Raw genomic sequence first — 16,886 nt, 5'->3', positions numbered from 1 at the left:
TTATAGCCCTTTGGACATAGTTCCAGATTGCTCTCCAGAATGGTTGGATCAATTCACAACTCCACCAACAATGCATTAGTGTTCCAATTTTTCCACATCCTCTCCAGCATTTATCATTTTCCTGTTTTGTCATCTTAGCCAATCTGGTGGGTGAGATGTGGTACCTCAGAGTTGTTTTGATTTGTATTTTTCTAATTTTCTAAGCAATTTAGAACATTTTTTCATATGCTTATAGATATCTTTAATTTCATCTTCGGAGAACTGCCTGTTCATATCCTTTGGCCATTTATCAATTGGGGAGTGGCTTGTCAGAATTCCTTTCTTTAAAAGAAATCTGAAACATGTTGTAATGCGAATGTAAATTTTAAAGATCTTCCCTGCCCCTAGGCTAAAGTGCACCAGAAGCCTGGGGAGGGAGGCTTGTTTTGAAGTAGATACTTTTTGATTGGCCAGTGGGTCAATAAGGTTGTTACATTCTCTGAGCCAGGAGAAGGCTATATAAGCCCTGATGTGTAGCTTTGTTTTGGGACTCACTTTGAGAAATATTCTGTGATTTGATCTGAATTCTGGGAAGCCGTTGTTGAGAGTCCCCCAGCTTTGAAAAACCCAGAATGTGGAAACCCAGATGTTGACTGGGTATGGATGTAATGGTTGGACAGTTTGGAAATCTGTCTACTTGATGTTTCTGTCTTGATAATTATGCCTGTATATTTTGAGGTTCAGGGTGCTGACCTTTTCTCCTGAACAAGGTAAACGATATATGTCTGACTGATTAAAGTAAGCTTATTAACCCATTTTGAGTTGCTTTCCTTTAGCAAAGCAGATCCAAGAACCTGTGGTAGCTGCAAACCCTGAGGACGCGCTTGGGGTGCTTGCTGCTACACATGTACTAGCCGTGTGACCTTGGGCAAGTCACTTAACCCCAATTACCCTCCCCTAGCCCCTCCAAAAAGAAAAACAAAAACAAAAAAGAAAGAAAACTAAAAAGTTTTAGGGTTGAAGTTTGTATAATCCTGATATTTTTCCAGGCATGATATCTTTTTTTTTCTTTTAAAAACAAAATTAAGTGCCTAGAATATGTTGAAAACAAAGTCAAAAGTTTTTTGTCTTCCATACTCCAACAAAGAATATAAACATTTGTCATGTTTCTCAACCAAATTTTTTAAAATTAACTTTAGTTTCCTTATGCTAAAAGACAGTAAAACTACTTAGTTCAAATAGTGAATCTTTTTAAGCATCAAATGTAAGAACTCCATAGCTATATATTTTTTTTCTAGTCATATTTAAATTTTATAGTGATAGAATCTGACAACCTCTCATATTCTGGTTTTGGATATATTTGGAATGTATCACTTCTTTGGCTCAGCACTATTTTATTGACCATAAGGATTAAAAAAGATAATACAAAATTCTTGGTTTATATTCAGACTCTAAGGAAGCATGTGCCATGGGGCACACATCTATGACTTTAGATGAGTATTTTGATTTCTATGTTATAAAAACGTATTTATCATTTCAGATGAAGTCTCATATTGAAATGAAAAGAACATTAAGAATTGGGATATTGGATGCTTGGCCCAGCTCTGCCATTAACTTAACTTGTGATCTTAAATAACCTCTCTGGACCTCTGTTTCCTTATTTGTAAAACTGGGGTGGGGGGAGGCATAAAAATTAATTAGAAAAACTTTTAGGGCCCTTTCCAGCCCCAATTGTCTCTAATTTCATTACTTTTATGATACTGACTGAACATGCAATAAAGGACATAATGGATGATAGAGTAAAGAAAAAATACAAGTCCCCTTCTCATCTCCCCTCTCTATACGTATTATCTTGTTTCTTTTTTGCTCCTTAGGTGAAGGCTTGACATTTCACTGACATAGCATACTGTTTTGAAATTTGAAATCCCTGCTCTCTGAAGTTTCTCCCAAGGATCCTTTTAGGACTGACAATTTCCTAAAGTTCCTGTCATTTTAATACCCATATTTTCTCCTTTTCTTTCCCACAAAGGTAACATTTCTTTTGCAGCACTAAGGGATGAAAACTTTTATCCAGAAGAAACAATATATTGTGCTTAAAAAAAAATAGGACAGTCAAAATTGCCAAATATGACTACTCTTCCATGGAGCTATGAATACCATTGGTGCTATTGGCTTGCAGAATGTCCCAGTCCATTCTCCTAGACCAATTCAGACATTTACAAGCCTCTAGCAATATAGGACAGACCCAGGAAAGTCATTGAAGCTAAAATCAGTTTGGTTTGTATCACTGAAAAGCAGTTTGCCTTCACCTGATAAGGATGCATAAAATGTGTGTCAGAAACACCAAGTGAACAAAGGCAGTTTCTGATGAAGAGCTCATCCTGGAGTATGTTCCTAAACTAACTTGTAAGATCTAAGGTGTCTTTGCCATATTATAGCAAACTAAGTTATAAACTCAAGTAGTTCCTGACCATGGCTTAGGAAGGCAGGAAGATGAATTTTTTTTATTATTATTTTCAGGGCTTTGTGGGGTAGGGGTGTGTGAACATCTATCAACAAAAAAGCATTCATTAAAAGTTGGTTATGTGGCAGGCAGTCTGCTGGGCACTTTGGATACAAAGAAAAAACAACAAAAAAACAATCTCTGTTCATAAGGAGCTTATATTTTACAGCAAATAATATGTACAACATATACACATATAAGTATATAGAAAAGAAGTATATACAAAAGTATATATACAATAAATATATACCAGGGCAGTTTAAAGTAAAAATCAGTTCCCCTATTTACCCCAAATGGCTATGGAATCTTAGCAATTGGTTTGTGCTCTAATGTAGGCCTAAGAAATCTTGTAATCTGAGGATGTGGAATGACATATATACCACAGCTGGAAAACAATAACTCAGGCCCATAGCCAATGCTGGATAGTCTGGGTCCCCCAGTACTTCCCAGCGGCCAATTAGGACGTTCCCTAAATCAAATTTTGATCATCCATGTTAGCAGAGAAGTGGCATGGACAATGTAAAGCGCAGACAGTACAGAAATTGTTTATTAGGAATGTATATGATTTAAAAAAAACAGGCCTGCATTCTAATACAAAGTCTGCATTTCTTGAGCATATATTGGCTGAAGAGTAGAGGGAGACAGCCTGAAAAACCATGGCATAGCAGGGAGCGGCCACCTCATATCCAAAAGAGGAAACAGTTTATCCACAAAATAGTCAAACAACATGCTAATAATAATTTCTCTCTTTAATTTCCTGACACCTGATAACTTTACTCTTTGAAGTACATTATTACTTATATGACCTATCTGGGAGGCATGTTTTCTCAACTATAAAACGAGGTGGTTAAACTAGTGTCTGCCAGTTCTAAGTCTGATAGAGCCCTATTCTATTTCTTCCTTTTTGCCCATGTTCTATCTTCAGTATCGTGGGATAACGAAGCTTCCTCTAGAGATAACACATTTCAGAAAAAACGCTGGCCTTAAACATTCAGAAGACCTAGATTTGAATCCTGCTTTATACTTGATATTAGGCTATTAGGACATGGTGAGGTTACTTAATTTTTCACACCCTAAATCTTATGGAGTTCATATGTAAATTTCTTTATTTGTTAAATTGAGAGAATTAACACTTATGCTGCCAAATTCACAGGGCTGTGACTCTATGAACCCAAAACACTGCATAAATGAAAATTATTATCATTGGCATCTCCACAGGCTCACTAATAAACCTCTGGAAAAATATTTTTTTTCTATTTGGACTCAAATAATTTTTCTGTTTACCAAACAATCCATATCCCTGTCATTTTAGGTCTATAAAATCCAATAAAAAGTTATAGCTTTAGTAAGTCATTAACCAAAATTGTGGGCCATTTTCTGGTTGCATGGCCTTAACCAAGGGAGCACCATACAACATCTCAGCTGTCTTACTGGTAAAAAGGTAAAAATGCTGCCTCACTTGTCAAGGGACTGGGCCAGATGATTTCTTGAGGTTTCTTCTAGGTTAGATATCTATCATTCTCATTATAAAGAGGATGAAGAGATGTTAAAGGATGTTTAAAGCAAGTTAAATTCTAACTACAAAATAGGCAGTTCAACTTGAAAGTTCTAGCAACAGGTGGGTGTGGTTCACAAAACTTTACTTTCTGGAACTTAACGCTGTTTTAAAACAAAACAAAAACTGCTTTCAGTTGACTCCTAATGAAACTGTGTAGAGAAGACTGATGGCATGCTGTTTAGAGTGAGTTTCTTAGTCTGCCTTCTAAGCAGATTGCCTTAGTAACCACAGAAGAGAGCACAGAAAGAAAAAAAAGGATTTTGCCTTATGACTTGCCCAAAGGTTACATAATTCTTCTGAAAGATAAGACACTTTAATATTAAATGAAAAAGATTAGCATTTGGCCACAAAGTGATAAGTAGCACAGTGAATTCAGTTAATATCCTGAGCTATAAAATGGTAAACAAATAGTAATATTTAGAAAAAGTCATTTAGAGAGGTAGGTGTCCAACATCTGGATAGAACTCAAAGAAAGAACTTTGAAGACATTTATAAATGTAGGAGCAATATACTTTTTTTTTTTTTTTTGCTTTTTGGAGGGCAATTGGGGTGAAGTGACTTGCCCAAAGTCACATGGCTAGTAAGTGTCTGAGGCTGCATTTGAACTCAAGTCCTCCTGACTCCAGGGCTGGTGCTCTATTTGCTGCACCACCTAGCCGCACCAATATACTTCTTTAAATGTTAGGAATTTCAGTTTTTAAAAAGACAAGTATTATTAAGAGTTTTGGGGCTTAATAGACTTCGTTTCTCTGTCAAAAATTCTATTAGAATTACTAAGGAGGGCACAGGACTCAGGCCCCCAGTCAGAACACTGGCAAGGTAATACATCAGAGGGCTTCTTGCTGCACTGTTTCCTGTTGTAGTGTTTTTTCAGTCATTTTATTGCCACTGGTTTCATCCTCATTGGAATAGTTTCCTGAATCTTGATTGTCTTGCTTACTGCAAATATCAACATTTATTCCATTCTGATTTGTTTCTTCTAACACAGTATTATTTATTTTTTCAATCACACAGCTTTCTGTTGGTTCTTCTGAAATGACAAGGAGATGTTTTGATGGCAGATCAGAGAACCACTAATGGAGAAAAAGAACAGAAAAAAATTAATTTAACATTATTAAGTTGTTAATATGGTTGTCAAACTACTCCTACTACTTATTTTTTTAGGCATATAAATTCAGAAAACCTGTAAGCTTTAACTAAATTAAAGAAATGGCAATTAGAAAGCTTTAAATAATATGGATTATACCACTTCTTACATGTAGGATCTCAGTTAAGCATAATGAAAAGGGCTGTTATCTGTTTCCTGAAATCAGCACCACATTTTTAATTTCTGTGCTTTCTTCTGCCATTCCTAGAAAAGAACTGATGCTAAAAGCTTCCTTTGATTCTCCTGGTACTCAGGACTTACTGTTCCTCAAATTTCATTTCCTTTTTTTGGAGAGGGGAAGGCAGGGCACTTGGGATTAAGTGACTTGCCCACGGTCATGTATTTTATTCTTTTTTTTTTTTTTTTGCTTTTTGGAGGGGGGAAGGCAGGGCAATTGGGGTTAAGTGACTTACTTGCCCAAGGTCACATGAATAGTTTTGTATTAAGTGTCTGAGGCTGGATTTGAACTCTCAGGTCCTCCTGACTCCAGGGCCAGTGTTCTATTATTCACTGTGCCACCTAGCTGCCCCCATGTATTTTATTTCTGAGGCAAATAGGGAGTCAGTGAAGGTTTCTGAACAGAGAAATTACATATTCAGGCCTGCCTTAAGATGACCATTTTGGTAGCTATAAGGATGAAATAGAGAGGGAAGATAATTCTGACTTGTGAAAAGGCTATAATAATTCTGCTGAGAGAGAATAAGAGCCTGAACTAGGAAAGTGGCAGCAAGAGTAGAGAAAAAGATGTTAGGACTTGGCAATAATTTAGTGTGGGAGAAGGGAGACAGAAGAGTCTGGGTAAATGGATATGGTGTCATCAACAGAGAAAAAGACTATGAAGAACAGGTTTAAGGGGAAAGAATGTGACTTCAGTTTTAGAAATGTTAGGTTTGAGATGCCAGAGGGAAATCTAGATAGGGATATACAATGGGCACCTGGAATTGTGGCACTTGAGTTCAGGGGAAAGACTATTTAGGAACAGATGAGATACCAAAGGAAATATACAGAGAAAAAGATCTGGGGGGCACTCATGTTTAAAGGGTAGGAAGTTGAACTAAGAAATAAACCAAGAAGGAATGTACTGGTAGGGGAAGAACCAAGAGAGAAAGGTGTCATGGAAGCCAACAGAGAAGAAAATATTCAAATGGGAGAGGTGGTTGACAGTATAGAATGTTGGAAGAATGGGAAAAGAAGATGAGGAGCAAGAAAAACCATGTGACCTTACTCCATGAGGAATGTATTCTTTCCTTTAAAAGGTACTGAGAATTAATCGGGTAAAAGGACCTAAAGGCTCAAGCCAACTGATATAAAATAAGTATATACAAAAAAGGAGCTTCCTGGCATCCATAATATAAAATTGGGGGCACGAGTGGTCATTTGTTTCCTTCTAAGGTTTTTTAACTGTAGGTTGTTATGGGCAACACAAGTGCAGGGATGCTATCCCCAAATGTACAATAAATGTTTTATCCTTGTTTGATGTCCTTTTCTGCATTGAGTATCTTCCCCCCCAAACCCCCACATATTGCTAAATAAACTTCTTTTGTTAACTTCCATGTGTAATTCATTTTGGTCCAATGTCAAAACTGAGTAATCAGGATGGCCAGAATCAGGCCTGGCCTATCACAGATGTGAGGAAATTGAGGGTACAAATGGAGGCATTAGCCTTGGCAATGACAAGGACCTCTTCATACTCTTGAGAAAGAAGCAAAAGAGCATTAAAGAAGATTTAGGGTGTGGAGGAAGGAAAATGGCCTCCAAAGGTCTAATTCTCAGGTAAAGTAAGAGGAAAGGACATCTGCGAAGAGAGGAGGAATGGCATAAAATTGTCTTCTTTGAGAGGAAGGTTTATTTAATTTTTTTTCTTTGTATCTCCAATGTCTAACATGACACCTTGTACTGGTAGTTAGAGCTTATTAAATGTTTGCAAGATTCTTTGTGAACTGACTTGGAAGGCTTGGAACAATTGCTGTGGAAAATTTAGCAGAGTTGATCAGAGAAAAATAAAAGTATTGCAGTGTTTCAGTGAGGACCCAGGTGAGATTAGATAATGTGAGCTTGTAGCCTACCAACTTTATATGGCTGCATCACTTAGATGATGGAGATTAACCAGGGTTGCAGATTAGTGGGGTGGGAATAGCAGGATAAGATGGCAAAGGATTCCAGAGCCAAGAGCGGAGTATAGAACCTTGCCAAACTAACTTTAGGGTCAAGACTAAATGGAGCAAAGCAAGGAAGACAGATCAGACAGCAGGGAATGATGAAGAAAGTAGAAGTGAAATATAGATGGAGGAGATTTAGGAGCCACAAGCAAGTATAAGAAATAGTGATGAACAAGGCAAATTTTAAAGGTGGTGATCAGGGGTGATGGTGTCTAAATAAGACACCTGTAAAATAGAAACAGAGCTCATGGGATTTAAAAAGATCATTAACACTATATAGCAAGATAAGGTCAAAATGGGTGCATGATTTAGACATAAAAGGTGAGCCATAAGCAAATTAGAAGAACAAGGAATAGTCTATCTGTCTTAACTATGGGGAAGGGAAGAGTTCATGACTAAGCAATAGAGACCCTTACAAAATGTAAAGCAGATAATTTTGATTATATTAAATTTATGCTTTTGTACAAACAAAACCAATGCAAGCAAGATTAGAAGGAAAACAGAAAGCTGGGAAACAATCTTCATATCAAGTGTTTCTGATAAAGGCCTCATTTCTCAGATATATAAAGAACTGAGTCAAATTTATGAGAATATATGCCATATCCCAACTGATAAATGACCAAAGGATATGAGCAGGCAGTTTTCAGGATGAAGAAATCAAAGCTATCTATAGGTATATGAAGAAATGCTCTAAATCACTATTGATTAGAGAAATGCAAATTAAAACAACTCTGAGGTACCACTTCACACCTATCAGATTGGTTAATGTGACAAATAAAGGAAAATAATAAATGATGGAGAAGATATAGGAAAATTGGGATACTAATGCATTGTTGATGGAGTTGTTTATTGATCCAACCATTCTGGAGAGCAATTTGGAACTATGACCAAAGGGCAATCAAACTACTTTGTACAAATCAAACTTTGATCCAGCAATACCACTACTGGGTCTGTAATCCAAAGAGATCATAAACAATATTGTGCAAAAATAAAAAACTGCGCAAAAATATTCATAGCAGCTCTTTTTTGTGGTGTCAAAATATTGGAAATTGACCAGATGCCATTAATTGGGGAATGGCTGAATAAGCTGTCATATATGAATGTAATGGAATACTATTGTGCAATAAGAAATGATGAACAGGCAGATTTCAGAAAAACTTGGAAAGATTTGCATGAACTGATGCCAAGTGAAATGAGCAGAACCAGGAAAACATTGCACACAGTATCAGCAACACTGTGATGATCAACTATGAATGACTCAACTCTTCTGAGCAACATAATAATCCTAGACAAGTAGAAAGGATTCATGAAGGAAAATGCTATCGACATCCAGATAAAGAACTGATGGACTCTGAATGCAGACTGAAGTATATTTTTCATTTACTTTATCCTTTTTTGTTTTCTTACTTTTGATCTGTCTCTTCTTTCATAACTGTGACTAATATGGAAATAGGTTTTACATGATAGCACATGTATAACCTATACCAAATTATCTACCATTTTCAGAAGAGGGGAGGGAGAAAAATTTTGAACTCAAAATCTTGTAAAAATGAATGCTAAAAATGGCACTGATATGTAACTGGGGAATAAACACTATAAAAATAAAAGGTACCATTAAAAAAAAGAAGGTTCATTAACTTGAAGGCCACTTAGGGTCAACAGCATTAATAATGAAGTTGATAAGGATTGAGATATAAGGCAAGTCTGTGACCTAAGTACTAAACTCACTGAGGAAGTCAACAACTGACTTCCAGGATTCAGAAATAGTGACAGAACCTAAAAATCAACTAATATTTGCCCAAAGTAAATGGGTATTTACAAGTTTATTTTAAGAACATAGACATTTTATGATAATGATAAGAGACCTAGATGTATCCCAGTCTTTTCATTAGTTATTTCACAGCCATGAATATGATTATTTATCGTTATTTAATTTCTGCAACATGTTTCAAAAACTTAAAATAGCAAAAATTAAGTGCCACAGGGGCGGCGAGGGGCTCAGTGAAGAGAGCAAGGGCCCTGGAGTCAGGAGGACCTGAGTTCAAATCTGGCCTCAGACACTTAACACAAAAACTAGCTGTGTGACCTTGGGCAAGTCAATCCCAAATTCCCTACCTTTCCCCCCCTCCAAAAAAAAAAAAAGGAAAAAAAAGTGCCATAGAATTCAATTTGTCAGAGGAATGTGGTATCTGATAGCAAATCCTGCTATTCTTCATGATTTTTATTTAATCATATGTGTTACATCTTTTATATGTTTACTGCAACTTAGAGGAAATGCTTGAACCATCCCCTGAGATTTTTTGTAGTAAATCTTAAATATTCTATTGAATTTTAACATTATACAGGTTTCTTAAGGGATTAGAATTCTGTGCAATCTGTATCCCTCCAAAAGAAGAGGAAAAAAGTACCACATACCTCACCCATATTTGAAGGAGGTTTACAAGATGGATAGAACACAGATTTTACCCCTTTTAGTAGATGTTTTAAACAATAAGCTATGAAGATCAGTATGATGATAAAAACAAAGCAAATGCCTGCAATCCAGGATTTTCCCTGTTCATCTGGGAAAAAAAGGAATTCAAATAAAATAAATTTAATAAGCAGCATTCTAGGCAGAGAAAAAAGTGAGTCATATACATATATCCATCTATCTATCTATCTATCTGCTGCGCTTTGTCTTACATCCCAGGCATTTTTTAACATACTACCATTATCACCCAGTGAGCTGCCCCTTGTACAAATTTGATGGGTATCTCTCTTTGTCAAATTCCCTACCACTTTCCCCAACAATTTTCATCAAATATGAGTCTTTATACCAGCAGTTAAGATCTTTGGGTTTACTGAAAACAGTTTCTATGTTCCTTTGCTTATGGATCCTAGCCTATCCTACCACTAAACAACTTAGCTATTTTTAAACCAGTACCAAATAATACTATTTTTTCTGACCCTAGATGATCATCCTTTAGGAGTTTAATTGGCAAATAATTTAATATGTAAATTAATTTAGTTACATATTCATCTTTATTGGCATAATGTAGCCATAAGAAATTAATATTTTTATAATTATTTAAGTCTAACTTAACTTAACTTAACACTGAAAGATCCCAAGCTTGTCTAAACAGCCCCACATTGAAGTGTAACTTTGCCTCTTTATATCTGTCAACCATTGATCCTAAATTCTGCCCTATGAAGTAAAGAAAAACATATCAAATCCCTCTTCCATGTGACAAATCCTTCAATTATCTGAAAATGGATATCATCCCCTCCTTTGAAAATATTCTCTTCTCCAGGCCAAAAAGCCTCAGTTCCTCCAACCAATCTTTACATATTACGGTCTTCAGCTCCCTCACCATCCTGAAAACCTCCTCGTGTGCTCTCTAGCTTATCAATATCCTTCCTAAAATATGGCACCAAGTATCACCTCTTAAGTGTTGGACACTATACCTCTCTTCACATAGACTATAGCAGCAATTTAATAGGGATAAATGTAAAATTTAAAAATCTCAAGTTAGCATGAGGAAGAGTGGCTAGATAATAATTCTTATGAAAAATATCATGGATTTTATTGTCAATGTTATGACAAGATAGAAAAAAAAGTTAATGCTATCTGAAGTTGTGTTAAGAACATTTGAGTATGCAGAAAGATTTCCACTGAAGTCTGTGCTAGTCAGAGCACATCTATAGTGCTGTACTTAGTTCTATGTCCCACATTTTAGGACAGAATTGGCAAACTGAAACTTGTTGCCTAAAAACTATTCTCTATAAGGATTAGTTATTGGAGACTTTAACTTGGAGAAGAGAAAAACTGTTTGAGGGTGAGGGTTTAGGGAATGATAGCTGTCTTCAAATATCTGAAGAGTTGTCATGCAGAAAAGGGATTAGGCTTATTCTTGGCTCCTGAGGGTAGAGCCAGAAGCAATGAGTCTGAGCTACAGAGAGATAACTCTAGGCTTGAAGAAAGGCTAAAAGTTCCTAAAAATGAAAAGGGAAAGTGCTAATTTAGGAAGTAATGGACACCCCTCATTGGAGGTTATTAAGCAGAGTGGGATGACCAATCCTTGGTGATTTGTAGAGGAAAATTCTTGGTCAAGTCCATTCAAACTCAGTTCATTCATTCTTCTTGAATGATTTACTCTGCGTAGAAAACAGCTATACTGCTTGCAAACTTAATATTTCATATGCTATTATTACTATTAAACTCCACTATGCCCTTTAAATTAGTTTTCTACAAGCACACAGTCCATATTTTCCTGTCAACATATTTTATTTACCTCCTAAAAATTAATACAATTTTTTCAGACAGATTTTATGATGTTCTTATATATTCTCAGTCAAAAAAAGTACACTGGTCTCTCACTTTAATAGAAACAAGACTAATGAAACAATTCTTTACAATTACCACTGGAGGCTACACAATGAGACTAAGAAATCCTATAGGTTGAAAAGAATTAACAAAAAAACTAAAGTGATAAACCAGAATATGTTAATTATATTATAAAGAAACAAATATGCAAGAGATTTAAAAGAGCATATGGTTAAGTCAGATACTAAGAATTTATGAGAGGAAAACAAAAATATGGGGACATCGATTGAAATAATACAGAATTCATTGATTAACACAATGGAACCACAGTTCCAGAGGACTCATAATGAAAACACACTATCCTCCCTGACAGAGAGGTATTCAAACCAGAGTACAGACTGAAGCTATTTTTTTTTTGGCTTAACCACACACACATATAACTGGTTTTATTCTCGCTTTTTCAATGGGTAGTGGTGGGAAGTGGGAGACAATTTGGAAAAGAAAACAAAAATGATTTAAAAAAAAGGAAAAAAAAAGAAAGAACATGGAGTTTAATACCCAAACTAACTTTCATAAAGCATTTGAAAGACTTCTTACATACCTATTAAATGACAGAAAAAATGACAAAATAATTTCATAAATGTATCATGAAAACTACCTAAAAGAGTTATGCCTGTTATAAATTCACCTGGTGTTATATATTTGAAGGGAAAAGAAAAAGGAACATTTTTATAACAATTATCAATAACCTAAGATTGTTTTTGTTCCATGAGACTGTGGATCCCTTAGTATATTTGAGTAAAATAATTATTATCAAGTTCATTTGCAATACAGATACACACAAAAAAATCTCCACTGACCTGGTGTTATTTTCTTGCATTCAACATTACTAAATTGACTGTATTTGTTGCTCTTTTCATCTTCAAGAAGAGCTTTGACTTTGAAACAATATAGAGCCAGGGGCTTCAAATCAGAAACTGTAAATAATTTCTCTTTTACTATCACTTTGTTCTGTAAAGAAAAAAAAGGGAAAAGTTTACACAAACACTTCAATATAGTAGCCAGCTCTCAATTATGTCGATGTGAAATATCCATTTTATGGATAATCTGTGTCAAGTGTTTAATTCCAAACTGACCTCTACTTAGCACTCAGTTGGAGTTAGAAGAACTAGGGTCCAAGTACTTTTTATCACTTAGTTCAATGGCCTTGGACAAGTCACTTAGCCTCTCTGGGGTCTCACTTTCCTCATTTGTAAACTGGAGGTGATTATATTTGTACAGCCTACCTCATAGGGTTGTTGTGAAGATCAAATTTACAAAGTGCTTTATTATTATTTATTTCTGGTCTGTCTGCCCTTGTATTTGATGATGTGTGCTTAAAGAATGCAAAACTGCATAGTTTGCATATAACTACTAAGGTGAGAATTTAAATTTGTTCCTGTCAAAAAATAACATTACACAAATTAATCTAGCTTTGAAATGCATCATCTTCTAATCTGGATTACTCCATACTACTATTCCTTTTCTCAAACATGGCTAACTGAAAGCTGACTAATTATTATTATTTTGCCTTTTGGAGGGCAATTGGGGTTAAGTAACTTGCCCAAGGTTACATAGTTTTTTTGTGTGGGTGTTGTGTCGAAGGTCGGAACCGAACTCAGGTCCTTTTGACTCTGGGCAGGCGCTTTACTCACTGCGCCACCTAGCTGTCCCAGGCTGACTAATTCTAAAGATGTAAGCTATTGAGTAATGATGACAATGGATTCATAAGATAAAGTAACTACCTCACTTAAATTTGCTCAGATTTGCAACAAGAGGTAACCCCACCCCTCCAACAAATTTACTATTCTTACTTATCAGCATCTGCAGAGACTGCTTTTATGATTCCTATTTCATAGAGGAAAAGCAATCTGTTAGAAACAGATTAATCAATGTCCTATACTTTCTATGGTACCATCTCCCCTACTGTGATTAACTGAATTAATCATATGGCCTTAAAGTTCAGGCATTACTCCAAATTTAAAACTTCAAAATGTTAGGATGCAAACTCCTTGAGATTAGAAATTAGACATCATTCTTTTTATTTGCATTCCCAAGCCCCTGTACAGTACCTGGGCATACAGTAGGCATTATAACATAAATGCTGGTTGGTTGATTTCTCTAACTCATAATTAATTTAGTGTTAAAATGAACCTCATGAACTTTTTAAATTGGAAAATAGTATTCATGTTTTTACCTCAATATTTGAAGCATTTTCCCAGTAAGTAACTTCATAAATTAATGGATAATCCTGGCTAATTGGTTTTTTTTCAGATTCTCCTGGAATACTAATGTAGACAGAGAGTGAATCCTTATCAGGTTTCACTATTATGCTTGGAGGACCTCTTCTGGCTAGATATAGTTTATGGAGAGAAACAAAATCTGATTAGAAAAATACAACTTAATAATATTCACATCAATAAAAGAATTATAACATTTATCTGCTTACTGTGTATTCTAGTATCGAATTTTCTCTCAGCAGACCAAAGAGATGTGATAGTTCCATTTGAAGCTTGTACACGAAGATAATAAATCCCATCTGTGGTAATTTCTCTTGAGAAGTCACAATGTCTACTTGTGATATTTTTACAATTAGATAGAGTTTTCCATTTATCTGAGTAGTCACTTGGAATTCTTTTATAATAGCCACTATAAGACAAAATGTAATTTACTTTTTAAAAAGCTCAACAATTTCAGAATTAAGTACATTAGACCTTTATAAAATTTAGAAATAATTTTACTTGCATCCCTTATTTTTATCATTTAACAGTATGAACAAATGAAGGGTCCATCAATCAGATTTTTAAATGCCCTTGACAAGATATCCCTGGCTTATTTTCAGTTCCTCAAAATGTCTGAAGTGTTGATCATCTAGGAGACATACAAAGTTTACGGAAGACATTCTTGCTCTTAGGAGGTTTATGGTCTATTAGGGACAGGGACAATGATTCATAAATTACTATCAATATGAAATAAAAACCCATTAAAGGTACACAGTGCTGTGTGAGATTTGAGAGTGAAATGAGAGGGGGTGAATGAGGGCAGTGACATTTGAATTGGGTTTTATAGGATGAGTAAGAATTCAAGAGAATGAAGCATTTCAGATACATGGAGCAACATGAGAAAAGGAATAGGTGTACAAGATAATGAATGGTTCAGTTAGGCTGAAATAAAAAGTATGTGGAGGTGAATAATATGAAATAAAACTTAAGGAGCAGATTGGTGCCAGATTGGAAATGGTTGTGCTACCACGGAAAAGAACCCAAACTCTTAAGTTGGTAATAAGGAGCAACTTGAAAGGTTTTAAGCAGAGGAATGATGTGACCAGATCAATAAAGAAGATAAGCCTGGTCATGATGTTCTGAAGGGCTACTTGAAGGGGGGAGAAAATGGAGGTAGAAAACCTGCTAGGAAGGTTTTGCAATAATTCCAGCAGGTAGTAATGATGACCTGTACTAGGATGGTAGAAGTAGAAATGAAGAGCTTATATACTCAAGAGATATCATAGAACCAGAACTGATAAGACTTGGTAAATGATTAGATGTAAGATATAAGAGAATACACCACAATTTCCAACATGGGGAAAATAGGTGATTGGTGGTACCACTGAGAAATTGTTGTTAAAGACTCTCAAAGTTAAAAGGGACTCCAGAGGTCATCTAGTACAACCTATGTCTAAGTGAGAATTCATTTATAACATCCTTATAAGCAACCACTCTTTGTGGCTTGGAGATCATTAGTGATAAAGAACTCATTCTTCTTTCTCTCTCTCTCTTTTTTTTTGCTTTTTGGAGGAGGGAAGGCAGGGCAATTGGGGCTAAGTGATTTGCCCAAGGTCACACAGCTAGTAAGTATTAAGTGTCTGAGGGCAGATTTGAACTCAGGTCCTCCTGACTCCAGGGCTGGTGCTCTATAAGAACTCATTCTTTATGTGTCTAGCATAAAAACACCATCTACCACCTGGATATACTTTTTCCTGTTAATTCTCCTCTTACCTATCTGACCACTCTTTCTCAGTCACCTTTCCATATCATTTGATATCTAACTAGGAATATACCATAAGGCTCTTTCCTGTGCTTTTTTTTCTCTTTTGTTTCTATATTCTATTAAATGGCGATCTCATTGGCTCCCATGGTTTCAACTAGGATCTTTATACAAATAATTCCTCCAGCTATACAAAGTGTTCCAAAAAATCTTATCTCACTTTTAAGCTTTAATAACTTCAGAAGTATAAATGCCACAAACCTTTAAAAAATTAAGGGTTAATTATTTAAAATGTTAAAATATTAACATTTCTTATTAAAATTTAACATAACCACCATCATATACTATACATTGCTCTAGATGATATTTGAACTTTGTAAAAATCTGTAGGGATGACTAGGTGGTTCAGTGAATACAGCATTGACCCTGGAGTCAGGAGGGCCTCAGTTCAAATCTGTCCTCAGACACTTAACACTTACTATCTGTGTGACCTTGGGCAAGTCACTTAACCCTAACTGCCCTGCCTTACCCCCTCCAAAAAGCAAAAAAAAAAAAAAAAAAAACCACAACCAAAAACTGCATCAGCTGCTCCTTAATAACTGAAAGGATTAAATTTATAATCCTAGCTTTAAGATCAACCAAAGAATAAAGTTTGATGCATATGACAGGTCTGAGAAGACTCCCACAAGGAAAAAATCTAATGGAGATAGCTCAGGTGACTTAGGTGGCTTACACAAGAGGATCTGCCTTTCTAAATCAGTGCCCTGCATTGAGACAATTAGTAATTTGTGACAGTGTCACCCAAACATCATTGTGCACACAATGCCAGGGTGCCTTCTTTTCTAAAAATTAAAATTTTATTATTCAAAATTTGTATAACTTGATAAATGGAAAAGAATTAAATAAACTTTCAGATGACATTTCTGTAAGTTTGAACCATTTATACTTCTAAATTAATTAAAACTCAAAAATTCTCTAAAACTTTTGAGAGATCCTCTCTTTTCAGCTCTAGTCTCTCTCCTAAGGACCAGTCCTACCCACTGAACATTTTGAACAGGATTTCCCAAAGGCACCTCAAATTCATTCCCCCAAATCTATCCCTTTTTGTAACTTCCTTATTATTATCAATGGCACTAGCACCCTCCCAGGTTTGCAACTTTATTGTTGTACTTGTCTCATTGCTCACCCCACATAGCTGATTAGTCACCAAATTT

The 16,886-nt window shown here is 35.5% G+C and overlaps 1 protein-coding gene across 2 annotated transcripts in view; it reads right to left on the bottom strand.

Annotated features, from left to right (window-relative positions):
- Positions 1-2,620: 2,620 nt before the first annotated feature.
- Positions 2,621-16,886, bottom strand: part of IFNAR1 (interferon alpha and beta receptor subunit 1) — a 53,296-nt gene continuing 39,030 nt past the window's right edge. For both annotated transcript variants that reach the window (XM_069074924.1, XM_069074923.1), the window contains exons 7-11: positions 14,138-14,337; positions 13,886-14,040; positions 12,510-12,660; positions 9,762-9,907; positions 2,621-5,113 (exon numbers count right to left, since the gene is read on the bottom strand). In XM_069074924.1, coding sequence (XP_068931025.1) covers positions 4,868-5,113; positions 9,762-9,907; positions 12,510-12,660; positions 13,886-14,040; positions 14,138-14,337 — 898 coding nt within the window. In that variant the 3' untranslated portion in view covers positions 2,621-4,867. The remainder of the gene's footprint in view (positions 5,114-9,761; positions 9,908-12,509; positions 12,661-13,885; positions 14,041-14,137; positions 14,338-16,886) is intronic.

Source organism: Petaurus breviceps, unplaced genomic scaffold (genome assembly GCF_028583685.1).
Source record: "Petaurus breviceps papuanus isolate PSGF00001 unplaced genomic scaffold, PetGlider_PUasm1.0 90897, whole genome shotgun sequence".
NCBI classification, from domain to species: Eukaryota; Metazoa; Chordata; class Mammalia; order Diprotodontia; family Petauridae; genus Petaurus; species Petaurus breviceps.
The sequence above is the reverse complement of the archived record's forward strand: the minus strand, read 5'-3'. Positions and strand labels throughout refer to the sequence as shown.